The following is a 26,545-nucleotide window of genomic DNA, read 5'->3' as shown; positions in this document are numbered from 1 at the left end:
CCAGAGTCGCCAGACTGGGCTGAAGAGACGTGTCTAAGCCTAGCTAAAACGCATTGTTTGGCTAGTTTCAGTTGTGGGCATGAACTGAGATTTTGCAAATGTAAATAGGTTTTTGTTTGGATCGCTCAGTCTCATTCACGCTTTTTATGTTGTCTTTTTGCTGGTTATAATCTTTGTTTTTGCCGTCACGGTCTCCCGTGCCCGTCTCACTCTCGCGATCCAATATTTTAAGCACCCCCGAGATAATCGTGACAGATGGAGCGTCAAGGGACGCCGGCGAGAAGATGCACGAACACCGCTTCTCTTCCTGGAGCGGCCGTATTTCCATACACCAGCTTTTTGTAGAGTTAAGCCAGAATAGACCAAAAAGAGTTAGCTGCTAGCCTTAGTTTGTATAACATTATGACATGTTGCTATCGCATTCACTGCTTCGCCCATTCGGTGAAACAGATTTTTTTTTCCAAAATTCAAGGGACAAAATTCTGTTTCTACAATCAAGTCCATGTGGAATTGTTGAATGTGATGGGGGCGCAACATCAGGAAACGAGCTCGGCGCATATGTAGGGCTTTTCGACGCCGTTTTTACGACACGTTTTTACGTAATGCTTGGCATTCTGGGTGAGCTTTGGCCAGTAGTAGTGTTGACCAATACCGGCAAGGGTAGGCGCGAATCCTTAGTGACCGGACGAAGGCTCATCGTGGCAGCCAGAGAAAATGTCCGCACGCAGCACTGCTGGAACGACGAGCAGGTGTTCAGTCGCATAAGGTTCCAAGTTCTTTTTGTAGAGGAAGTTGTTACGGAGACAGAATGATCCAGAATGCGCGAATGCCCACAGAGGGCTCCATCTGTGGCCTCGAAGGTGTTTGATAAGTTGTTCAAGCTCTGAATCGCTCCGCTGTTGGTGGGCCAAGTCACATTCACTAACAGCGCAAAGAAAACGGCCTTCGGTATCACCATCCCTTGACGTTGCAAGTAGAGCACGCCTAAGGCAATCGGCATCAGCGTGCCTCCGGCCAGACTTGTAGACGATTGTTCCATCAAATTCTTGAAAGCGCAAGTTTCATCTACCGAGGTGCCCAGAAGGGTCCTTGAGACTGATCAGCCAACCGAGATGGTCTGTAATGACTATGAACGGAGGACCACATAGACACGGTCGGAACTTTGATATCGCCCAGATAACAGCAAGGCATTGCTTCTCCGTGGTCGAGTAGTTAGCGTCCGCAGATGACGAAATGCGACTAGCATAAGCAATGGGACGCTCGACACCGTCTTTCCACTGGACGAGTACTATATCAAACAATTCCTCACACATCGCAAATTCTATATTCGGCTACAAGACGCAGAACGTGCCCCATATCAACTAGGTACACGAGGGACCCCACAGGGAGCAGTCCTTCCACCACTATTATCTAATCTGACCATTTATTTATTTATTCATATACCCTAAGGGCCCATGGAGGCATTACATAAGGGGAGGGTAGTTACAATTCTGCAGGGTTATGTTTACAAAAGGAATATTTACACAGAACATGAAAAAAAAGGAAAATCCAAAAAGCACAAGAAGTCTGCATGCAAAGAAACATGAAACATGGTAATACATGTAGCACTCAGTAAGGCATGAAATATGGCATGTAATAATACAGGTCATATTGGAACTAAACTAAACAAAAGAAATCTACAAAATTTCACATTTCGACATTCCACATCTCGTTTAGTTTGATGACAAATGTGTCATCATCGTGCACAGTTACAACATCGCTTGGTTGCTTATTCCAATGATAAATTGCAAGAAACAGTGGTGAGTCACGAAGGAAGTTAGTACGCGCAAACATGGGTTGTATTTTGTATGCATGATCCAGGCCTGAAAAAATGCGATGAGCTGGTTTAATCTGTGACTAAGAACGATGAATCACTGAAATAAAGCCTGTGGAAATGAGACAGCAGTGCAATAAACCTACACTTTTCTAGTTCAGGCAATTTCAATGACGTTTTAATAGCTGTTATGCTACAGACCCGTGAATATTTCCTTGTGATAAAGCAGGCTACCTTGTTTCGGATGGCTTCAAGTTTATGAATTAGGTATTGCTGGTTAGGATTCCAAATAAGGGCGGCGTATATCATTTTTGAGCGAACTAAAGTTATGTATACCAGAAGTTTGGTGCACTGGTTAGCAGAGTGCAAGTTACGTTTAATGAATTCTAGGGCTCTTGAGGCCTTACTAGTTACTGCCTCAACATGAGCACTCCATGAGAGGTTGTGTGTAAGAGGACGCCTAAGTATTTTATTGTAGACACATTTTCAACTGGCATATTTTCAACATTTTCAACTAGCCATGATTAAGGTCCCTACCCAGTTGGCTGAAGTCACCGGTGTGCAACACGCTCTATCTCCGGACGACATCACCCTCTAGGCAACACAAGGATTGGTCAGAGAGATCGAGACCAAGCTGCAACAAGCGGGAGCCATTGCGGACGAATACGCTCGTCGCTCTCGTCTTGAATGCTCCCGAGAAAATTGGAATTCGTGCACCTTTAAATCAACTCAAAGTGCACAACCAAAGTTGTCCTTTCCCTGCTTAGCGGACCGATACCCCCACGTGAGGAAATCCGCGTACTGGGGCTTCTCATTCACCACAGGCGCAAGATTGCCACTACCGTACACAAGATACGTAAAGCGGGGGAACAGGTGGGCCAGAAGTTCCGCCGGGTATCCAATAAAAGGGGCGGGACTACGATGGAAAGATTCCCTACGGCTGGCTAATGCATTCCACACCAGCCGGTTTTTACAATCGGCTCCCTACCTCCACCTACGCAAACGCGATCAGAGCGCCTTGGATGTAGTTCTCGGCAAGGTTTATAATAGGGTGCTCGATCTCCCGATAACGACGCCCAACCAGTGTATCCTCGGTCTGGAGTGACTAGCACCTTTGGGGAGTCACGACAAACTCATCCTAATCATCAATACTTGCGCCTGAGTAAAATCCCCTGCGGGCAGCCGAGTTCTGACCCGCTTACACATATCCTACGCTACACTGAAAGAACAGGTCCGCACCCCCGTAGCATGCCGCTTCGCACTCCAGGCGCGACCGCTTTCGACCAATATGACTAGAGATACTCATGATGGTCGCCGTCTTGCGCAGGCGGAGGCTTTCTCTCAACAATATGGCCGTAAGCTAAGGGTATTCCACGTGGATGCAGCCGCACCACACCATGGGTTGGTACACGGCAGCCATCATCCACAGAAACACTACAGTTCAGGGGCTCCGCTTCCGTGCCCCAAAAGATTGCACTTGCGGAGGAGATCGCCATTGCAGATCCAGAGTCCCCGATCATTATGACTGATTCTAGGGGCGCCTGCCGCAACATACATCAAGGGTATATTCCATGCCGTGCTCTCAAAGTCTTCCACGCATCTGAGTACACAGCAGGGGGGTAGCCAGGGGGCGTTGGGGGATTCAACCCCCCCCCCGAAATTTTTCAGTTTTGCTTGCGTATATATACACGCGCACATACAAACGCACGCACGAGCATACGTATAGTATGGTGGAACCCCCCCCCCCCCCCGAAAAAAATTTCTGGCTACGCCCCTGGTACACAGCGTATCCGACCCGTCTTACCATCGTGTTGGCTCCTGCTCATGCGGCTTTTGAGGGAATCGAGGCAGTCGATGCTGCCACACACGGGCTTACTCATCGGACATCGCCTCCTTGGCAGCCAGCTGCGGAACCCAATTGCAATCCAGCCACCGAATTTAGAGAGGTCACCTTTCTTTATCAAAGCTCCCAAGACCTCTATCGGCCCTTCTGTAAATAAAGGCCTCAACAAGGTGTAGGAGCGCTGGCTTCTCGTCCTCCTCACCAATAATGTAGTGTGCGCGGCAGTACTAAAGTACTCCAAAAGGGACAACGTTTGGGCGTATTCGTTTTTCATTGTTTTTCAGAAACCATGGCGCAAAAAAAGAACACGGGACAAGAAATAGACCAGGACAAGCGCTCACTATCAATTGAGGTTTCATTGCAGAAACGTAGCATATATACGCACCCTTTGAAGCTACAATAAAGAAAAGAAAACGAAAAAAGGTAATGGAAACGTGTCTATGCCAAGAATTTATGCTCTTTCATAGATAAAAGGACAGACGGAGTGCTGACACATCTGTTACCTGTCCTAGCTATCTCTGACGTCTCTAGATTTTTCTAGTCGTTTAGTCACAGTGCCGATACAGAACAACTGCGTGATTGAACAGGGGAACGCACTGTGGCTTCGCGTCACACTTTTTACAGTGGGCGCCAAGGTGTCCGTCACCTTGCCGCCGAGCGCTTGTCCTAGTCTCTTTCTTGTACCGTGTCCTTTTTTGCGCTATGGTTCCTGAAAAACGCTAAAGCACTTCAGTTTTGCTTTCTCGGGTTTATGCCCGCACTGTTAGGAGGAGTTCTCTGACATCTGACACCTATCACATGGCGTGGGCGTGCCCCTCCAATCATTCCTAACCCCCCCCCTCCCTATGAGAGAACTGGGAAGCTGCCTTGCTCGGCTGCTCCGACCTCCAAGCCCAACAGACATTGGTGGCTAGAGCCCGGGCCACCGCGTAAGCTACACGAATTCCTGGCTACGGATCCCTCCTAGTGTTTTTGAGGGGCGGGCCGTTCCGACTCGCTCCAGCCACACCTCTCTATGTAGATAATTGTTTTCCATCACCCACTGATTGGTTCGACGTACAGGCAAGAGATAGAAATCCGCTGGTTTCCTGCACATATGGGGACTGTCGATCCATTTCGGACGAATTTAAAACAGGTCGGTAACGCAGCTGCAGGAGGACTTACTATCCGTGCACTACGCGACCAGGATCCCGATAATATGCAGGAGGAAGATAGGGACCGATTACTTACATATAATGAAGTGACGAAGCTTTACTATATGAGAAAAAGAAAATTTCCAGTGCCATACGCTAAGCTCAATAGAGCTCAAGCGGTGACTCTGAGATTGTTACAGACAGGCACTCTTACCCGAATCCAAACTTTATTACCAAGATATATCCAGAAAGAAGTTGCAAATCAATTGCGAGAAGTGTAATGGCATCATTACTCTGGATCATATGCTTTGGCAGTTTCCTGTGGCTTTCACAGACTGTGACAATGAAAGAGACTGGTGGCAAAGAGTCTTTCGCAGTGGAGCTCTTTCAGACCAAGTACAGAGCGTCCAGAAGACCCACGATACGGCGGTAAGGATTAAACCTTGCTGCCCCGACGTGGGAGCCGCCTGGGTCAACCTACGGGCTGATCTTCAGGACCCGAATAAAGTTCATCATACGATACCAACTGGGTCAGCTCTCTGTTATATATATATACGCCGCATGCACACAAAAATAATCATTTCCAGTTGACAGACAGCGCTGTGTGTTGTGTGTGTGTATGTTCTCTGTGTGCGTTCAGTCATGCTGTTTACAGTTAATAATATAGTATGTATGTATGTATGTATGTATGTATGTATGTATGTATGTATGTATGTATGTATGTATGTATGTATTAGAGCACTGCACGGGCCGTAATTCTCGGCCCGGGCCCGGCCCGGGCCCGGAACTCGTTTAAATTTACCCGCCCGAACCCGGCCCGGTGACTCAAAATGAAACCCGGGCCCGGCCCGAACCCGAGACAAAATTTCGTCTACCCGGCCCGGCCCGGCCCGACCGCAAATCAGGCCCGACTGAGGCCCGACCCAGTAATCTAATCTAGGTGGTGTTGCCAGAACATGGAATCGACAGCAAGGTGTTTTAAGTGGCAAATATCTACGCTTTGTTGGCGTATATTTCGCTAACAATTATACTTAAACATACGCTAATTTCTTGTACAAAGAGGCTCACGGTGCAAACAGTTGAGCGGACATATTGGATACAATGAATGTATGTTCGGCAGTGGTATACTGTACCCATTTTTTTCTGCAAATACGCTGGGGATCATGAAGGGCGTTTTGTAGCAGGCATTGTAGCAAGGGAAGTGATTTGCAGCACGAGTTCAATTTCGATAGGGAGCGCAATAACCACAGAGGATGGATTGATGGATAGATAAACTATATCATGGTCCATTGGAAGGCGCTCTAGCACGTTGCGGGCCGCTCCCACATCGGAACAGAAAGACCGAGTCTCTGCTGCGTCGTGGGCCTGTTGGACTGCCCATATAGCTGTTTTTCTAGCGTGGAGCTGAATACTGCAGCCTCCCATTCGGACGGCATGATGACTTCGCCACCACGTAACAAGGAGCACCGCCAGAGCATGTGTTCCAGATTGGCTTGGTGGAGAACAAAACGCTCACTTCACTTTGTTTTTATTGCCCTCTGTAGCCTATTCAAATTTATAGCATGCTCTAACTACAAAGCCAATCGTGCACCCTTCTCAATATGTAGCCCCTGTTTTCACCATTGTAGCACCTTGCCACAGCAAGCAGGAAAAAACCAAATTTGTGACCGTTGCAGCAAGACGGTGAGATGGGCTAGTTGGTGAACATTCATTTTGAAGCACAAAGCTTATAAGCGCACATAAAACGAGGACCGAAGATATAAGAACTTGACAGGACAAGTCAATCTTCGGTCCTCGTTTTATGTGCGCTTATAAGCTTTGTGCTTCAAAATGATTGTGACCGTTGTTGTAAATACACCAATCTAGGTAAAGGTATGGAACCGCGTGCACCACGTGTATGCGTTTAAGCAGCCGAAAGGGAAAAAAAAGCTGTCATAGCATTATTTTCATATACCACACCACTGCTAGTATATACAGTCTATAAGTTTCTTATGGCATAGTTTGAAGAAAAGGAGATGGCTCTTAAGGGCTCGTTTTTCTTTTTTAGACACAATATTAATGAGAACTAACAGACAACGCCAAGGAAAGTATAGGGGGTGTTATCTGTAGTATATAGAATATAAATTTGAAGAAAGCAAAGTGGACGAAATGATAACATGCCGCCGGCAGTGACCGAACCTAAACCTTCGAATAACGCGTCCGATGCTTTACCACTGAGCTACGGCGGCGGTCATCCTCCCGTCCACTTTAGGGGATATGTATGTGTATTTAAACCTAGGAGTGTTAGTCAGCGCCAATCGCAGCCATGGCGGCAAGTGTGGAACACTTTTTTCTGCCTGTTGGCGTGGCGTAGCACGTGATCATTTTACGAGCTGGAAGCTGACCAACAATCCCTCGGATTATTGGTCAGCTTGCAGCTCATAAAATGATCACGTGCTACGTGACGCCAACACGCAGAAAAAAGACTGTTCCAAACTCGCTGCCATGGCTGCGATTGGCGCTGACTAACACTCCTAGGTTTAAATAAACATACATACCCATAAAGTGGACGAGAGAATGACCGCCGCCGTAGCTTAGTGGTAGAGCATCGGACGCGTTATTCGAAGGTCGCAGGTTCGGTCGCTGCCGTCGGCACGTTATCTTTTCGTTCACATTGCTTTGTTGACATTGATATTCTATATACTACTGATAACACCCCCTATACTTTCCTTGGCGTTATTGTCTGTTAGTTCTCATTAATATTATTGCATAGTTTATAGTTTTTTAATGGCGCAAGGGGTAGTATATAGTTTACTTCTTCACATGTTATTGTGCGAAAAATCAAAGTATCAAGAGATTCCTGCTTTAAGCACGCCATGCGCTGTTGCATCACATATCCTGCCGCGCTAAAGCTTCTTGCACTGCTCGCGATGGCCGCACGGGCGCACCACATCTGCCTTGCCAATTGCGAAGGCGTCGGCAGTCATTGTTCTTAACTTCCACCCCTGGAGCAAATCTAGGATGTCTTTGTGGACCTCTGCAGAATGACCATAGCTGTCCAGCTCATACCTTCACTTCTCTCGTTCCCGAACGTAGTGCCACTCTTCAGTTTCATCTATAAACCTCATCGTTGAAGGCTTCTCCTTGCAATTTTCAGCAGTGTATGTTATGCACGGTTTTCACCGTGCTCGTTTTTTCCATATTATGATGGCGTATGCCTTCCTAGCGATGTTGTACCGGTAGAAGGTGGCCATTGGACTACGCGGTTAGGACTGGCAGGAGGTGGACGAAGTGATTTCGGTAAATTTTCAGGGTTCGTTCGAGTTTGGTAATAAAGGCGCGACTAAGCTTCTCGAAGCTTAGTCATTGGATGCATATGGTTCGAGGAAAGGGGACATCACCCGGCACGGAATCTGTCATTGTCCTTTTTCAAGCCAGATATCTCAAGCGAATAAACTTCACCCCACGCATTGTTTAATGGACCTGTTCTATTCCTGCACATTACAGCGCTGTTGCGGCAGTATCATGTAGCTCTCGCACTATATAGCGCAATATGTAGGGCCTTAAACACGCTGCTCGGCGACCTCTCGCTAGCAGCCCTCCGCCCGCACATGACTGTCTTCATCCCATTCTTTTTCTTTATAAGCATGTTCTTGATATACACAGGCATCACAGATCGAAAGCATATTTTTCCTGAGCCACCCCCTGCGGTCACCGTGTGTTGGTACATAACCGTGAAACAAAAGCTATATTTTAGAATTGGCGTCCAGATTTTAGTCATTATGGGTGATACGAAATCACTGGTTCCCCAGACGTGAAAGAGAGACGTCCGTTTAATGGCAATACTAAAGGCGAACTGCTGCGCCGGCCACGTGCATGTACCCCCGATGCCCCTCGGTTTCCTCTTCGATAGAGTCTGGTGCGCTCCAAGTTGCTCCGTTCCGCACTATTTCGCAGCAATTAGTATCGATATGTTGTTGGACTCCTGCCGCCAAATCCCCTTCAGAAATGATCCCGTATATGAGATATAGGAAAGGTCTGCTGTGAAATGACGGCAGCTTTAAAACCTCTTCCCCCCTCCCACGCTCCTACCTTCGTCATTGCCCTAGCGCTTGCGGGAGTAAATTTTCGTGAATGCGGCCCGTTAGCTGAGATGAGTTGAGACCCCTGATATGGCGGAACAATACGAAAGCTCAGACGTTAACATTGTGGGCACACAAGGCAGGCTCTGCTTGTCCATCTTGCGCCGCATGACCACTGGGAGCCGTCAGAGAGTCAGAGAAAAAGAATTTACCTTTATAGGGATCCTATGTATCAAGACTCCGCGCAGTCCTTTTGTTTTAGACGGGGGCTCTAACTTTCATCAACGGTTCCCCGCTTTGGATGACATATCATAGGTATAATTTTAATATATTACATTTATTACTGCGAAACAGAGTAACATTTGGGATATAAAATAATAACGAAAGGAAATAAAACACGGAATAGCGAGATGTTAGATATAAGCGCCTGGTCTATTTACTTTTAGCTCGCCCGTTTCAGATAAATCAAGTAGCTCATATGCAAGAAGCAAAAGCAGTTCAGTACTTATTCCTCATAAAACTTCTGCAATTACCTTACCCCTCATAAAAAAGCCTTTTTTCGAGATAAAATGTGGGACTTATATGTATGCACAGCGTATGCGGAACAACGCGCATGAAAGAGAACAACGATTTTTCTATTATCAGTAAATTACTCTTTTACCACCACGCTCGCCACGACAAGACTCTTGGTAAGAGAGAAAAATCGCGGGAAAATGCAGGTAATGACGCCAACTTGAAATTCACGCAGCAAACGCCGTGACGTCATAGATTCTGACGGCATCCACTGGGCCCTACATGGTTTATAGTGGGTAAAAATGAAGTACATTGACCTCTGAGGGGCCTTAACAGACTGATCATACCAAGTTTCTGGAAATTTTGTTGAGCCAAGGCCCTCAAAATACGACAAATACAGTTTGAAATGCGTGACGTCACGTGCAGAGATTTCAGCGCGAAATTTCAAGATGGAACTTTGACCTTGATTTTCTCCTTTATTAATAAACTCATTGACGGTGAATTTATAAAGTTCGGGTTCTCAGAGTAAACTTTATCGGTCTAAACCGATTCAGTGTTCCACTTTAGTAATTGTGTTTCTAATATAATTCTAGATTCGTTGCCTTTTTCGAATCTGGAGCTTTACACAAGCGCCATGTACGTGGGCCCCTAGGCACTTTCTAGAGGTTTGTAATGCTTTTTTGCTTCCTTGGCAAAACAAAATAGTCACCTTGATGCCTGGTGCTCCGGCTGGTCCTTGCAGCCCAGGGTTCCCAGGTTCACCCGGACTCCCAGGCTCACCAGGTCGACCAGGAGCTCCTACGAAGCCATTGTCGCCCTGCGACAGAGACGTTGAGTTAGGAATAGAACCATGCGGCTGCGGCGGATTACGACGCGGGCATCTGCAGTCCAAGGCTGAGGGTTGTCTACGCGCATTATAAATCTGGATTTGCAAAATAAATCTTTGCATTGGAGTGAGAATTATAAAGCCTGCATGCAAGGCTACTCGTTTTATAAGGCAGCGCCTGTAGCGATGCTCCCAAAAAACTAGTAGAGAACATTTCGCCTACTGCGCACTGCACATATTTCCTGCTTTCCGCCGTGCTTTCTTCGTGATACGGTAATAGATGGGCTCGCTGGGTTACTATAGCTCCATCAGAAAAAAAGGAACACTTACGACTGTTATAATGTGCAGCGATGCACATGCCACAGCAGGCTGCTCTATAGAAGGTCACGTATACTAAGCGCGGGACTCTTTTGTCTCCGCAGTAAACATTGGTAACATGTACACCATGCTGCAAAGGCCAATCCACCACGCTATTCAGTGCCCTAGCACTTATAAACCCCCTCGAAAAACGCTTGGCGTTTCATTAATGCTTCGCCCTAAGCCGAAAGGCGACATGTTACTATTGCGTACCCCGCAGCGTATGCAATGTGATCAAAGCAAAGCCTGCGATGAAGCGCGCCGTATTTGTGCGTGGTGCTAGAGGATGGTCCATCTTGAACGAAAAACTACGCGAAAAGTCAAAGTTTAGTGAAGATACGACGGGCAGTGGCGGAAATGAGTAGTGCCACGAAAGCCATTGATTTGTGTCTTATTGACGCACTGATTTCGAAATCCTTTTGTCATGAAGCTCTCCGGCGGACGGTTGCGGTGGCTGTTCTGGGAAGCCAAGCATCGTCTGATCTGCTTCATTAGCGCTGGTGGGCATGAACTGCGAAGGTGGCATGCAATCATCGACACCAGTCGTGGACAGTATCGAAAATGCATGCATCTTATATACTATCTTAATTATTCTTAAGTATCTTCTGTCTGTATCGCGATACGTCTCGAAAGACGTAAATCAGCATCTGTATTTTCGATATAATAACTAATTAACCTGCATCTTAAAGGGGCGCTCCAACACTTTTCAAGATCTCATTGTTTTATATTTTATACTTGCGGGTTGCGTAAACTGAAGGGCGAACAAATTAGTGCAGTAAGGACGGCAGCAATAGGGCATGCAGTCCAAAGGTATACAGCTTAGAAAATTCATTAAAGAATAAAAAGGATGCCTACCCTCAACTCGACCTTGGCGGGGTCACGTGACCACATTTCACGCACCACTGACGTTGCGAGGCGCCGCCAGTGGGATGAGCTTAATGAGTGAATTATTTGTAAAATATGTATCTTATACTGGAGTTAGTGCTAAGGTGGATTGGGGACTCCGTCGGACTGAGCTGCAACCCGCTGCACGACGCTCCCTCCGCTGGTCTTCTAGGGCTGGTCTGTGAAATTTGGTCTGCGTTCATATCCGTCATTCATTCCGGAACAGTTCTGACGCGCGCCGCTACGTGTTGATGCAGTCGCAGCGATGCAGTCGCTTCCAAAAAGATGGTGGGGTCCTTTAAGATACAAGAGATTGCGATCACAGCGCCACCGCCTACGAAGCAATAAACATTGACTGCACTCCCCTTCTCGAGCTTATGCAGTTTCCACTAAGGCACCTTAACAAAACTAAAGGCAGCGATATTATTTTATCTTTCAGCCAGAGTACTCTAGCGAGGAAAGGCGATGAGGTGCTCATTGGTAGAGCAGAGTCACGTGGTGCCTCTCGCGCTGTCTCGGCAAAAACAAGCGCATGGGCGTTTACGCCCAGCCGACGTTTTCTATCATCGATTTTTTAACAGCGGAGCCGTGAAAGCTTTTCGCTAAGCCGGGTAGTGCGAGCAGTATTGAAGCGGCACCTGCCCGCATCGTCCTTTTCATCTTCTGCTTCGCTCCAGCAACGCGTGCACGGACGTGTCCGGTCGTGGCATGCGAAAACTATCATAGGCGACCATATTACGTGACTAAAACTCGCGTAACATCGCGTAACTAGTCACGTGACTAAAATACCTTAACATCACGTGACAGCGAGTCATGTGAATAAATCACGCTGCAGCTAGCCACGTAACTATCAGAAGGGTTGCTGATCGGGCGAGTTGGTCATCCATGAACGTAGCGTGTGTTAGCGCGGTACATAAAAGAAAGGGACACGGCACCGACGTAGACATAGATAGACATTGAAAGTATAAAGGCGTTTATTGACGGCACTAGTCGACGAAGCACAACGGCGACAGTCAAGACAGAGCGCGGACTCTCAGCGCGAGGAGCGTGCTGTCAGAGAAGAGCCGAAAGGGACGACCCACTAGAAAGCGCTCGAGAGGGCGACCCATTACAGACTTCCAACGCTTCGCTACAATTACCCCGGGTACGAAACAGGGAGCCGCCTGGCGACCTAACTGCTTGTCACTATGAGCGGGTCATGATAGGGCTTCAGGCGCTCCACGTTGACAATGTCGCGCCCTCGACGGCGCATGTCCGAAGATGGTTCAACGGGCTCGATCAGGTAGTTGATCGGGGATGTGCGTTCGACGACACGGTAGGGGCCGTCGTACTTGGGCAGCAGTTTGGAAGAGAGGCCAGGTGCAGTGGTAAGGACTGAGAGCCATACGAGTGCTCCAGGGCGGAACGCGGGCGCAGAAGTGGTGGTGTCACCGCGAATGCTCTTTTGCCGCTCTTGGTCATGCGTAGTAAACGTCTTGGCAAGCTCCCGACACTCCTCAGCAAGTCTGGCTGTGGCAGAAATAGGCGCACACTCAGACGGATCCGGCTTGTATGGAAGGATTGTGTCGATTGTGTGCGACGGGTCTCTGCCGTACAATAAGAAAAAGGGGGAGAAACCAGTAGTGCTCTGAGGGGCGGTATTATAGGCGTAGGTGACGAAAGGCAGAATGGCATCCCAATTGGTGTGATCGGCGGCGACGTACATGGAGAGCATGTCGCCGAGCGTGCGGTTAAAGCGTTCGGTGAGGCCATTCGTCTACGGGTGGTAAGCAGTAGTTTTCCGGTGAACAACGTTGCACTCCTTCAGGATGGCTTCGACGGCTTCCGACAAGAAGACACGACCTCGATCACTGAACAGCTCCTGGGGTGGATCGTGGCGCAGCATGAATCGGTGCAGCAGGAAGGAAGCAACATCGCGCGCTGTAGCCGCTGGGAGGGCGGCAGTTTCGGCGCATCGCGTAAGGTGGTCAACAGCGACGATGGCCCAGCGGTTACCAGCCGACGTTAGAGGAAGTGGTCCATACAAGTCTATGCCAACGCGCCCGAACGGCCGGTCAGGGCAAGGCAGAGGTTGCAGACCTGCCGGCGACAGGTGCGTTGATATTTTGCGGCGCTGACAATCGATGCAGGAGCGAACGAACTTCTGCACGTAGTGGTACATCCCCCGCCAAAAGTACCGTTGGCGAATGCGGTGGTAGGTTTTCGATACCCCAGAGCGTGCGCACTGCGGATCAGAGTGGAACGATTCCCATATGTCAGAACGCAGACTGCGGGGTATTACGAGTAGCCACTGGCGGCCGTCGCCGTAATTGCGTCGGTGGAGGAGGTCGTCGCGAACGGCGAAATGGTGGGCTTGACGACGCAACGCGCGAGTGGATGGTGTTGCCGATGGATCAGTCAGCAAGTCTATCAATGAGGCGATCCAGTGATCCTTGCGCTGTTCAGTAGCGATGGTGTGAATGTCGATAGAACAAACGGCATTGTGAGACACTGAGCTATGGGTATTGTCGTCAGGCAAGGGGGAGCGCGAGAGTGCGTCGGCGTCAGCATGCTGGCGTCCATTGCGGTACAGCACGCGGATATCGTAGTCCTGTAGGCGAAGTGCCCAGCGGGCGAGGCGACCTGAGGGATCCTTCAGTGATGACAACACGATGGTCGGTGATCACATCAAATGGGCGACCATATAAATAAGGTCGGAATTTCGTAAGGGCCCAGATGATCGCCAGGCATTCCTTTTCGGTGACGGTGTAATTGGTCTCGGCTTTAGTAAGCGTACGACTAGCATATGCCACGACATATTCAGGGAACCCTGGTTTGCGCTGCGCAAGGACAGCGCCAAGGCCAACACCCCTGGCGTCTGTGTGTACCTCTGTAGGAGCCGTAAGGTCGTAGTGGCGTAGTATGGGAGGCGACGTCAACAAACGGCGGAGCTCTTCGAAAGCGTCGTCGCACTCGGACGACCATGAATGGAGGGGCCCGTTACTTCCCAGGAGCTTCGTCAGAGGCGATATGATAGTCGCGAAATTTTGAATGAAGCGCCGAAAGTAGGAACGCAGTCCTACGAAACTGCGCAGTTCTTTGACGGACGTAGGTTTCGGGAACTCGGTCACGGCGCGGAGTTTGGCTGGATCGGGGAGAATTCCGTACTTGGACACGACGTAGCCGAGGATTGTCAGCTGCCGCGCTGCAAATCGGCACTTCTTTAGATTCAGTTGCAGACCGGCGTCGCTCAAACGCGTCAAAACATGCCGTAGGCGTTGAAGATGGGTGGAAAAGTCCGGAGCAAAAACGACGACGTCGTCGAGGTAGCACAAGCACGTGTGCCATTTCAGGTTGCGCAGAACGGTATCCATCAAGCGCTCAAAGGTGGCGGGCGCATTACACAGCCCAAACGGCATGACGTTGAATTCGTACAGGTCGTCGGGCGTGACAAAGGCGGTCTCCGGTCGAACGTCGTCAGCCATAGGTACTTGCCAGTACCCTGAGCGCAAATCGAGAGATGAAAAGAATTCGGCGCCTTGCAGGCTGTCAATCGCATCGTCTATTCGCGGCAGTGGATACACGTCCTTACGAGTGATCTTGTTGAGGCGTCTGTAGTCGACATAGAACCGCACAGAACCGTCCTTCTTCGCAACAAGAACGACAGGAGACGCCCAGGGGCTGTTAGAGGGTCGAATAACATCGCGTCAAAGCATGTCATCGACTTGCTCGGTGATTACACGGCGTTCTGTGGGAGATACGCGATATGGACGTTGCCGTAGTGGCAGGTGGGCGCCAGTATCGATGCCGTGCGTAACGGCCGACGTGCGGCCGAGAGACTTTTGAGCGACATCGAAAGAAGAGCGAAATTCTTCCAACAGGTCCAGAAGCTGGGAACGGTGGACCTGCGTAAGGTTGTCAGCTATGGTGGAACCAAACACGTCAGCGGGTGATGAACCAGACATCGAAACAGCACTGAGCGTACTGGAACTGCGGCCGTGCGTGTCATCGCGTTCGTCCATAACTTGTGCGCCTTCGAGGGGTTCCTAGCTGCCGAGACATTCCCCTCGCACCAACGTAACACTGTACGGGGAGGGGTTGATTACAAAAAAACACAGCATATCCACGGAGTGAATGATGATGAGTGGGCGAAGCTGCGGAGGTTCATCGGTAAACCGTGAATCTTCCGTGAATTCTGCCCAGTACATCTTCACCGACGTGAGATCGGGCGCGTTTATACTAAAGGTTCGATTAGTTATGACGACTTGCAGCTCTCTTTAATTTTACATGTACGCTGTGAATTTTCATTGTTTAGAAAACCATTGCTTTGGAAAACATCTGGCGTCTTTCGTTAAGCAGCTGGCGTCTTTTCGTTTTGCTTTAGAAACATCTGGCGTTCTTTCGTTTTGCTTTTACAAAACATCTGGCGTCTTTCGTTGGTTTATTTCATCAATCAACGGCACTTTGAACAAAATTTTTATTGTTTAATCACGCACAGGAGAAATCTCACCAGGCACTACCTTGGAGGTAAACAATGGCTGCTAATGGGAATGAGAGACAGAAGAAGTCGGCTTTTAGCTAACACTTACACTTCTACTTCTACTAACGTTTCCTACTGGAACATGCCAATGGCTGCTAATGGGGAATGAGAGACAGAAGAATTCGGCTTTTAGTTAACGCGCACGCTGCGAATTTTTTATTGTTCAACAACGCACAGGAAAAATCTCCCACCGGCACCACCTTGGAGGTCAAAGCGTAAGACTGGTTACGCACTACGACTACTACGACTACGACTACGAGGGACGAACGGGTGCCGCCTTAAGGAGCTTCGCCCCTAAATTAGAGGTGCTTCCCTGAGTGATTTGAACGGTCGCGAAAGGCACCAGCAAGCCTTTCCTCGTGCAAATACGGTCATATGGCGAGAGGAGTGCAACGGTGTCGGATAGACTGGCGCAGTAGACGGACACCGCAGTTGACGAGTTTGCAGGCAATTTGATGTCGTCTTTGACGAGTACCTTGCTCGCAGCCGATGGACTGTCTTCCGGCGTCAAATTAGATAATGGTGACAGCCCTATTTCGGCTGGTGCGCAATGAATGACGGCGTCGTGGCGGGAGAGAAAATGCCATCCGAGGATGAAGTCGTGAGAGCAGGCAGGAATTATGATCAGTTCGACGGCGTACATAGCGTCCTTAATCATGACGCGGGCTGTGCACACCGCTGTAGGGTGAATACGTTGGGCGCTGGCTGTACGGAGGGAGAGCCCGGAAAGTGGCGTCGTCACTTTGCGCAGTATTCGGCTAAGCTTTGCGTCCATAACGGATACAGCGGCTCCAGTGTCGATAACGGCAGATGCACGAACACCGTCTACCAACACGTCTATCACGTTCGATGGGCTTCGCTGAGGGCTTTCGCAGTTCGATCGCGTCGCAGCCCTTGTCTCGTGGACTGCGACGACTAGTTTTCCTGGTCGCGTGGGACCAGACGTGGCTGCATCGGGACAGTGAGCCGCGTCGTGGTGACGGTGAACGGCGGGTAGAGGGCGCTGGGCGATACGGCGGTGACATAGGCTGCGGTGAATCGTAATACGGGCGGCTCGACTGGCTTGGCATGGTTGAGGCGACTGGAGGCGACTGCACGCGATTGGAATAGCGGGCGACGTGACCGCCGCAACCGCACGCAAAGCAGATGGGGCGGTTGTCGGAAGTGCGCCATCGGTTCGCCGGGGTGGGTCCCATCCATGGCCCAAGACGCGGTGGACGGGGCGGCGGCTGATAGGACTGCATGGTGGGCTGCAGTCGTGGCCCAGGAATGACGTCGGCGTACGCAGCCGGCACACTCACCTGGAAGGCCTGTGGTCTGGCGACGACTTCGGCGTAAGGATGTGAGGCAGACACAGGGATCGCTTGGGGTGCCCTGGCTACAACTTGCGCGTAACTGAGTGGCGCAAGCGCCGGAGGTGGCTGGTGGTATTCCGGCATGACCTCCGCGATTTCCTGTTGAATAGCGCGGCGTAAGGGAGGCAGCAGTGTGGTCGACGGCTGTTCAACATGCTGCGACTGAGGGGAGGTCAGTAGAGAAAACTGGCGGGCAATTTCCTCGCGCACAAATGACTTGACCTCGGCGAGCAAGCCCGAGTGATCAGAAATGGCCGACAAGCCAGCGAGGTCGGCGTCGCGTGATGGAGGTCGACGGGTCAGCAACCGCTGCCGGCGCAGCTCCTCGTAGCTTTGGCAGAGCGTGATCACCTCTGTCACGGTACGAGGGTTTTTGGCGAGCAGCATGGTAAAGGCATCGTCGTCGATGCCTTTCATAACGTGTCGGATCTTGTCAGACTCAGACATGGTTACGTCGGCCTTCTTGCACAAGTCGAGGACGTCTTCGATGTAGCTGGCAAACGACTCACCGGTCTGCTGAGCTCGTTCACGTAAACGCTGTTCGGCTTGCAGTTTACGTACGGCAGGTCGGCCAAACACGTTGATGATGACAGTCTTGAAATCAGACCACGTGAGGAAATAGGTTGCGTGGTTGTTGTACCACAGGCTGGCCACACCCGCGAGGTAGAAAACCAGGTTGCTCAGCTTTCCTGCCTCGTCCCATTTGTTGGGTAAGCTCACGCGCTCGTATATCGCGAGGCAGTCCTCCACGTCAGTGCCATCCGCGCCGGTTAATATAGGAGGGTCGCGGATGCGGGGGGAACCGGAGCATGGTGTCGGCACAGGGGGAAGCGTTTGCTGGGCGGCGTCTTGAGGCATGGTAGAGGGCACGGTACGGGATCGAAGCGCCAGGGGCATCGAACGGACCGAAGCTGGTTGGACGGCGCAGCACTCGCCACCAAATTATAAAGGCGTTTATTGAAGGCACTAGTCGACGAAGCACAACGGCGACAGTCAAGACAGAGCGCGGACTCTCAGCGCGAGGAGCGTGCTGTCAGAGAAGAGCCGAAGGGGACGACCCACTAGAAAGCGCTCGAGAGGGCGACCCATTAGACTTCCAACGCTTCGCTACAAAAGTACTGCTTGAAGAAAAGAGGAAGAGCAAGAATCTTTCTCTTTTTTTTTTCGTGCCATGGGCTTCTTTTTTTCGTCTTCGTGGTCGCAGAGAGCTCTGCGCAGTTTGGGGAAGGTATTTTTGGTACACTGTATTTGCATCGCTCTTGTGCTGACGTTCACTAAAGGAGATCTATGCTATAACGACGACAGGAACGTGACGTCTCGTTTGCTTTTACGGCACTAATAGTTATTCAGCGAAAGCGACGCGAGCGCACCAACAGGACGAGACGACCTGGCCACAGTAAGCGTTGTCTACTGTTCTTTTTTTTTATTAGTAAGGCTAGGATATGCATTGTAACGTGCAGTAAATTGTAACACACATAAGAGGTCCAGACACAGTTTAACACAGCGTGCAAGTGCCTTCAGTGCCGAGGATTCATGCCAAACGGCAATATACCTGCAGCAAGCAGTCCTCAGAGTACTCCAACTAAGATGGCAGCAGTGCCGCTGTCGGAAACTCGCGCACGCGCAAATCATCTGGTGAGATCGGTCTATTGGAGGCCGATGTTGCTCAAACACGTCATAACATGCCGCTGACGTGCAAGATGCGCGGGGAAGTCCGGAGCGAAAACGACGACGTCGTCCAGGTAACACAAGCACGTGTGCCATTTCCAGTTGCGCAATGCAATTTCCATCATGCGCACGAAGGTCGCGGGTTCATTACACAGACCAAACAGCATGGCGTTGAACTCGTACAAGCAGTCGGGCGTGGGAAAGCTTGTCTTCGCTCGAATAGTCATCAGCCATGGGTACTTGCCAGTACCCCGAGCGCGAATCGAGAGATGAAAACATTTCTGCGCCCTGCAGGCTGTCCCTCGCGTCGTCGATTTGCGGCAATGCATAAACATCCTTGCGAGTGTTCTTAATGAGCCGCCGGTAGTCCACACAGAAACGCTCAGAACCATCCTTCTTGGCACCGAGAACAACAGAAGATGCCCATGGGCTGTCCGAGGGTCGAATAACATTGAGTCGAAGCACATCGTTGACTTGTTAATTATTTACCGCACGTTCTGCCGGATACACGTGATATGGACGTTGCCTTAGTGTTGGTTGGGCGCCAGTGTTAATGCGATGCGTAACTACGGACGTGCAGCCGAGAGAAGTTTGGCCGAGATCGAAACAAGAACGAAATTCTTCGAACAGGCATAGAAGCTGGGAACGCTCAAGTGACGTAAGGTTGTCAGCAATGGAGGAACCAAATACGTAAGCGGGTGATGAATCAGGCGGGGAAACAGCACTAAGCGTACGAGAACTCGTACAGTGCGTGTGATCAGGTGCGTCCCGACCTTGTGCGTCTTCGAGGGGTTCCACTCGTCTGAGACATTCTCCTCCCACTAACGTAACGATGTACCGGGATGGGTTGCTAAGAAAAAAAAACATGGTTGATGCCTCTTTCATAGGAATCGGTATAACACGAAAGTGAAACGTGTCTTCACAGACGTAGTTCAGCGTTTATTGCGCATTGTTTCGCCACAAGGGCGAAGGAATGAATGCTATAGCAACAAATTCTAATGTAACACGAAGAACGGCAAACAGCTCAAAACTTGCAGCGCGCTCTAAAGAAGAAAGGACGCACGAAAAGAACATACACAGGACGAGCGCGAACTGACAACTGTGACAACTGTAACTTTTGTGTGTGAGCAGCGCGCTCCTTTCAGAAACGAGGCCGCTGCAGCGAGCCACGTGACCTTGGTGATGTCTATAACATCAGCGGAAAGTTGCGGTGAATGCACAAAACGTACAAACCGGCCCGATCACGAAAGCGCACGCGCAAGAGAGACACCTTCTCGAGAGGCACGCTCGCATCGCAACGCGCGGGGCGACGACCTATAATAAAGCGCACCCTCCGCGCTGTTCGCGCCATCTCGCTAGTGATAACAAAAACACGCTGAAGCCACCGAGCTCCGAGTACCACCAAAGGTAAATGGTGTATATAAATAGCTCGCCGTTAGCGAGCTGAAGAACGTACGGCTCTGTGGTCGATTGGTCTCGACGGCGGCGCTGTGAAGCGAGGCGTCGTAGGTTCGACTACCGGCAACGGGACATTTCCTTCATGTTTTTTAACACGAAAGTGTTTGATGCCGGGGTCCACCACGGCTCTACTGACGTATTTCCGTCATGGATATGACGTTGTAAAATATAAAGACTAATATTTGGCAAAGAAAAAAATACAGAAGAAAAAGTGCCGTCTCCGGCAGCCGAACTTACGACCCCTCGCTCCGCAGCGCGCAGCGCGGGGCCCGAAATGATTCAGCTACAGACGGCACGCTCTTTGCCATGCTAACGGCGAGCTATTTATATACACCACTTACAGATGGCGGTACTCAGAGATCGGTGGCACTTCAGCCTGTTTTCGTTATCACTACCGAGATGGCGCGAAGGGCTCGAAGAGCCCGCTTTAAAGGTTGTCGCCCCACACGGATGAGCGCGCGCCTCTACAGGGCGTGGTCGCTCGTGCAACGGCTTATTTCGTGATGACGGTGGTGTGTACATCTTGTGCTCTCACCGCAAGTTTGCGTTGAGACCACGAAGGCCACTTCGATCACTGCACCGGCCGCTTTTGCGAAAGGAGCGCGCTGCTCACAGAGAAATAAGTTACAACTGGGACCGTTAGTTCGTGCTCATCCTGTGTATGTTCGTTCCGTGTGCCCTTTCTGCTAGAGCAGTGCGTTGCAAGCACGGTGTAAGAATAAGTTAGGTGATGACTCTGCCGCCGGCGCCGCGTCCAGATTGTGTTCGCCGTCTTGGCTGTTTCCTTTGGCTGCGACAGGTGGCGCTAACAGGCGGGGGCTCATTGGGGAAAGGCGCCGATCCGCGCGTAGTAGGTTATTGGTTTATTACGTTCGATATACTTATGCACGTAGATGTGAACAAATTAGTACACTGAGATTCTGCAGTAACAAAATTGATTTTTAATTTTTATCAGAAGATTATTTCCCAACGGTGTTCTTGTCATATAAATGTTCCGACAGCAGCAAACGTTGGTCTGGAGAGCGGTCGCATTTTGTCGCGACCACGTTGAAGAGCTCGTTTCGCTGAAATTCCGGTGTCGACGGCGTCGGCGTCTTTGGTTCTGAGCAAAAAAGCAGCGTTGGCCGTGAGTGAAAATTCGAGGTAGCTGCTATAAGGATAGCAACTCGAAGGATAGCAGCTCGAGGCGTTTGCGGTTTGGCTTACCTTCAGGCAGTCTCCTCCAAAGCGCGAAGGCGCGCTAGCTATAAGGAAGACGATAGTGTGCGTGTGGTTTGTGTGCGCGCGTGTGTGTATTGCAAGTGTGTGCTTGCGCACATGTGTGTGAGCCTTTGTATGTGTGTGTGTGTGTGTGTGTGCGTGCAAATATGTGATGTGTGTGTGTGAGTACATGTGTGCGTGCGCGTGTGTAAGGCCATGTGCGTGCGCGCGTGTGCATTTGCGTGCGCGCGTGCGTCTGTGTGTGCGTCTGTGTGCATGTGCGTATGTGCATTTGTGTGCGTGCGCGTGCATGTGTGTGGGTATTGCGTGTGTGCATGCGCGCGCGTGTGTCTGCGTGTGTGTGAGTGCGTGCGCGTGTGTAAGGGCATGTGCCTGCGTCTGTGCATTTGCGTGCGTGCGTGCGTATATGTGTGCGTCTGTGTGCATGTGCGTGTGTGCATTTGTGTGCGTACGCGTGCATGTGTGTGTGTATTGCGCGCGCGCGCGCGTGTGTGCTATGCGTGCGCGTGTGCGCGCAGGGCATGTGCCTGCGTGTGTGTGCATTTACGTACGTGCGTGCGTATGTGTGCGCGCCGGTGTGCATGTGCGTGTGTGCATTTGTGTGCGTGCGCGTGCATGTGTGTGCGTGTTTGTGTGTATCGCATGTGTCTGCGTGTGTGTGAGTGCATCGTGCGTGCGCGTGTGTGCATTTGTGCGCGTGCGCGCGTGTGTGCATTTGCGTGCGTGCGTATGTGTGCCTGTCTGTATGCATGTGCGTATTGCATGTGTGTGTGCGTGCGCGCGCGTGTCTGTGAGGGCATGTGTGCGTGTGTGTGCGTATGTGTGTGCATTTGTGTGTGTGCGTGTTTGTGTGTGTGTATGTGTGAGTGTTTGCGTGTGGATATCGCTGTTGCGCTCTAGTTGCTTAGCAAACTGAACGAAAAAAAAAACTTCGTCAGACAAGTTTCAACCAATGTATCACGAAACGTACACGCGTTCTATTAAGAACTTCAATCGACACGCGACCCCTGCGAGTTTTGCGGTTAGCGTCTCGCATTTGCTGCATTTTGGCCTCTGGTAATGTCGGCTGCATGATATTGATACGAAGTGTCACTGTCGGTGAAAAACAAGGGAAGCGCGGGTAGAGAAAAAGGACGACGACGTAGCTCCTACGATTTCCGCGGTCTCTGTGCCCATTAAAAAGCCCCTTACGCTACTCCAGAGTACGTAACAGATTGGTGGGTGGTGCTGGGTAAGACGAACCCAACAACGGAAGCTTCACTACCTGAACTTCGCCGCAGCCGCCGCCTTGCCGGACTCCCGCCTTCGCCAATCGAAATGTCCCAAGAGCAGACCTCTGCTGCTTCGACGCCAACTCCGACGGGTTCCGTGCCCTACTACCGAGTGCCACCAAACTTCGGCGGAACCTCAGAAGAAGACCTCGACGTGTGGCTCAAGAACTATAAGCGGGTGAGCAGGAGCAACGGCTGGGACTCGGAAGCACAGCTCAGGCATGTTGTGTTTTCGCTGACACCGCTCTCATGTGGTACGAGAACCACGAGGACATGTTTACGACTTGGGACCGTTTTGTCGAAGAAGTGCAGAAGTGCTTCGGTGATTCTGACGCAAAGAAGAAGCGCGCGGAGCAGACATTGGCTCAGAGGGCACAGCTTCCAGGAGAGACATGCACGACATACATTGAAGAAATCTTGAAGCTGTGCAAGATAGTCAATGCTCGGATGTCTGAAGAAGACAAGGTTGGACACGTTCTTAAGGGTATAGCCGAAGACGTGCACAATTTCTTAATTGGAAAGGAAAGCCTGAACTCCGTGTCTGACGTGATGAAGCACTGCCGTACCTTTGAATCGCTGAAGATGCGACGGATCTCTCCGAAATTCGGCCGCTTGTCTAACGTTCCAACTGTGGCTAGCGTCGAAACAGTGTCGCCGAACGACCTTGCCTTCACAATACGGCAGTTTGTCAGAGAAGAGCTGCTTCGATGTCAGCAAACATCTCATCACCCCAACAACTTTCAGGAGGCCTATGCAAGAGAACCAGAGCATGCGCGAACGCCGGCTACTCTTGCTCCATGGCAGCCATCGGTCAACGCAGCTGATCCCGATGAATACCGAGGCACACGGCAGTCTGGGTTCTCACATCGCACACCACCCAATTACGGACGGCGTTTCCGCTCGCCTGGTTACCGTCAACGAACGTCGCTTGGCTACGGTGCCCCTGAAGAGCGGCACTACTATTCCATGCCTTCTGAGAGGAGTGGTTACTCTGAGCAGCCGCCTGTATCTCGACCACATCCGGTGTGCTACAACTGTGGCGTCCCGGGTCACATCGCACGTTTTTGCAACCACCGCAGCCCATACCAGCCACAGCCTTCTCAGCCTTTCGACCGTCCACTCTACACGCCACGGCCACCACGCGCACCAACCGGATTCCGATACCCTTCGCCGGCTTCTGATCGAAATTGACGCCGCCACCAGCTCCACGAGCTCCGCGATCACCGTCGCCACGGCGACGCACGCGGTCACCGCCGCCGGAAAACTATACTCGGCGACAACTTTTCTTGGCACCACTGTGGAAGCTACAGAGCCAAAGTGCCTGCATGCGCGCGCGCTAGGAAATAGTACCTATATTTATTTTCTAATTCGAAAAGTTACTTAGCTCGAATAAATAAAGATTTCTTCGTTATAAAAAAAGAACGAGTATGGGAAGCCATTCGTGAAAAAATGTTATTGTAACCTTCAAGTTTGTTTCTGTCTTTATTTTTTGGACAGCACCACGTTTTCCTCACGCCTGCACCACATTTTCCTCACGCCTGCTCTCTCAGAGTCTCAGTAAACATGGCGTCTGCGATGCCGCCTGAGCCGTTGGCCTGAACCGTGTGCGGCCGCAAACTCGCCGTTTCGTTCTCCGAAGAAGCTGTACTCTAAATGTGACAGAAAGTGGCTATCAAACCAGACCACACAAGTTATCTGCAATGTCATCGCTGGAGTGAGGCGCCGTCAGCGTGACTCGTCTGGAAATGCAGTGTGCCGGACTGTCGCCGAGCTCACCGGAGTGAGGGAGCGAACAGTTAAGCGTATCAAGGCTGAAGCTCTGCGGGCCCAACTTGCCTCCCCGAAGCGCAAGAAATTTAATTTCTCGGGCCAAAATGAGAAGCGCATCACCGGCAAGACGCGGCTGCTGCGCTATTACACGTTTGCGTTGGTAGCATTGCGGCGCAAAGTGCACAGCTACTTCATGCGCAATGAAATACCTACGGCTGAGAAACTACGCTCTATGAAGATGTGTGACCAGCGAAGCTTGATAAAATATTCTGCGTCAGTCTCTTTTTAATTAAGCGTGAGCTCTCCCTAAATCTAAACCCAATTCAGCGGCATCATGGTACTTGCATTCCGTATTTATTCGAATACAATGCGAGCTTTTTCTCCAAATTTTTGCTACTAAAGTCGCCCCTCGCGTTACAATCGTGATCGCGTTACAATCGAGCAAACACCGTATTCAGGCTGCGGTGTGCGCTTGGCGGCGTTCCTCATATTCCCATGTGTCTAATTTTGTTGTCTTCGGGCTTCACCCGCAAAGGACTGTGTGGAATGCTCCGCGCAGACCGCGATGCGATGTTCCAGAAGCGTCACGATTGTTTTAGATCTTTCCATTAAGATTGCGCGCGGTACGCGAATAGTCTAGAGAATACGTGGCCACCAGCGATAACGCTGGAACATTCAATAGAACATGTATAAAAGCCGACACGCTTCACCACTGTCAAAATTAGTGACGGACGACGCTCTGACTGACTCGTTTCCCGCCCACAAGTTCGGCCAAATAAAGAATTTCATCTTCGACACGCCCACTGCTGCCTTCGTCAACGTAACAACACTGTGACAATATACAGTACAGTAGGTAGATGCATCTACGCACACTGATGTTCCCATTCTGCATGTAGACGTGGTGCTAAACGCTCTAGCGGTGCGAGCAAGCGAAACCGAAACTGGAACTGAAATCGGCTGCAAGATGCCGAACTACTTGCGTAGTAACACAAATGTGCGGATGCCCCGCCTCCGTAGCCTTCGCTCCAATGCCAAGATAAGTTGTCGCCGAGTATAGTCGGTGCGGCCAATGGGGGTGAGGCCGCGAGATACGAGGCGCTATCTACAGATATACCCCCGTCAGCGTTTATGTTGAAGAACAGAGTTCACGTACTTGTTGATACGGTACCTACTATGGCACTTGTAGATACAGGCGCGACGATCTCTGTGATGAGTGTAAATTTTAAGAACCTTCTCGGACCTAAAGTGATGTTTTGCCTGAGCCCTGGTGTGACATTCCGTGGTGTGAGCGGTGACGCGTTGTGTCCAGTGGGATTTTGTACTGCGGACGTCTCCTTGTGTGGCAAGGTATTTTGCACAGAATTTGCGGTTATTCCATGGTCTACACATGACGTTATTTTGGGTATCGACTTTTTGCGTGAGTGTGGGGCAACTGTTGACTGCAGAGGTGGGCACCTTTCCCTGCATGGTACTTTTCCAGCTGCGCTCTTAGAGAATTCCTATCGTGATGACTGCATCTTTTTCGTCTCCGAGGACACAGTCGTTCCTGCGTTTTCTGCTGTGTGCGTTCCCGTGACTTGTTCTGGTAACAACTTGCCATGTTTGACGCCACACTCGAACCGATTCCTTTGGCCTGTCTGAAGAAGAACATTCTAATTCCCCATTGCGTGGTGTCTGTTGTAGATGGACGAGCAGGTGTGTGGACAATGAACACTTCTATGGAGCCTGCAGTTTTGCCAGCCGGCATGAAACTTGCATTATTTAAACCTGAATCGTCTACGACGCTGGTTGCGCTTGTTGATGCTACAGACCAGAATGGACGCCCAGATTCGCAAGGTTCAGAGGATTCCCA

The 26,545-nt window shown here is 50.5% G+C and overlaps 1 protein-coding gene across 1 annotated transcript in view; it reads right to left on the bottom strand.

The window, feature by feature from the left end:
* The window catches only part of LOC119394579 (collagen alpha-1(II) chain), a gene marked incomplete in the record, with an annotated part of 1,710,759 nt that overhangs the window by 354,729 nt on the left and 1,329,485 nt on the right, over positions 1-26,545 (bottom strand). Inside the window, 1 exon segment of the mRNA XM_049415838.1 lies at positions 10,073-10,180. Within this exon segment, the coding sequence (XP_049271795.1) occupies positions 10,073-10,180 (108 nt within the window).

The sequence above is a fragment of the Rhipicephalus sanguineus genome, chromosome 5 (genome assembly GCF_013339695.2).
Source record: "Rhipicephalus sanguineus isolate Rsan-2018 chromosome 5, BIME_Rsan_1.4, whole genome shotgun sequence".
NCBI lineage: Eukaryota > Metazoa > Arthropoda > Arachnida > Ixodida > Ixodidae > Rhipicephalus > Rhipicephalus sanguineus.
Note: the sequence above shows the minus strand (reverse complement) of the source record. Positions and strands in the feature narration are given on the sequence as shown.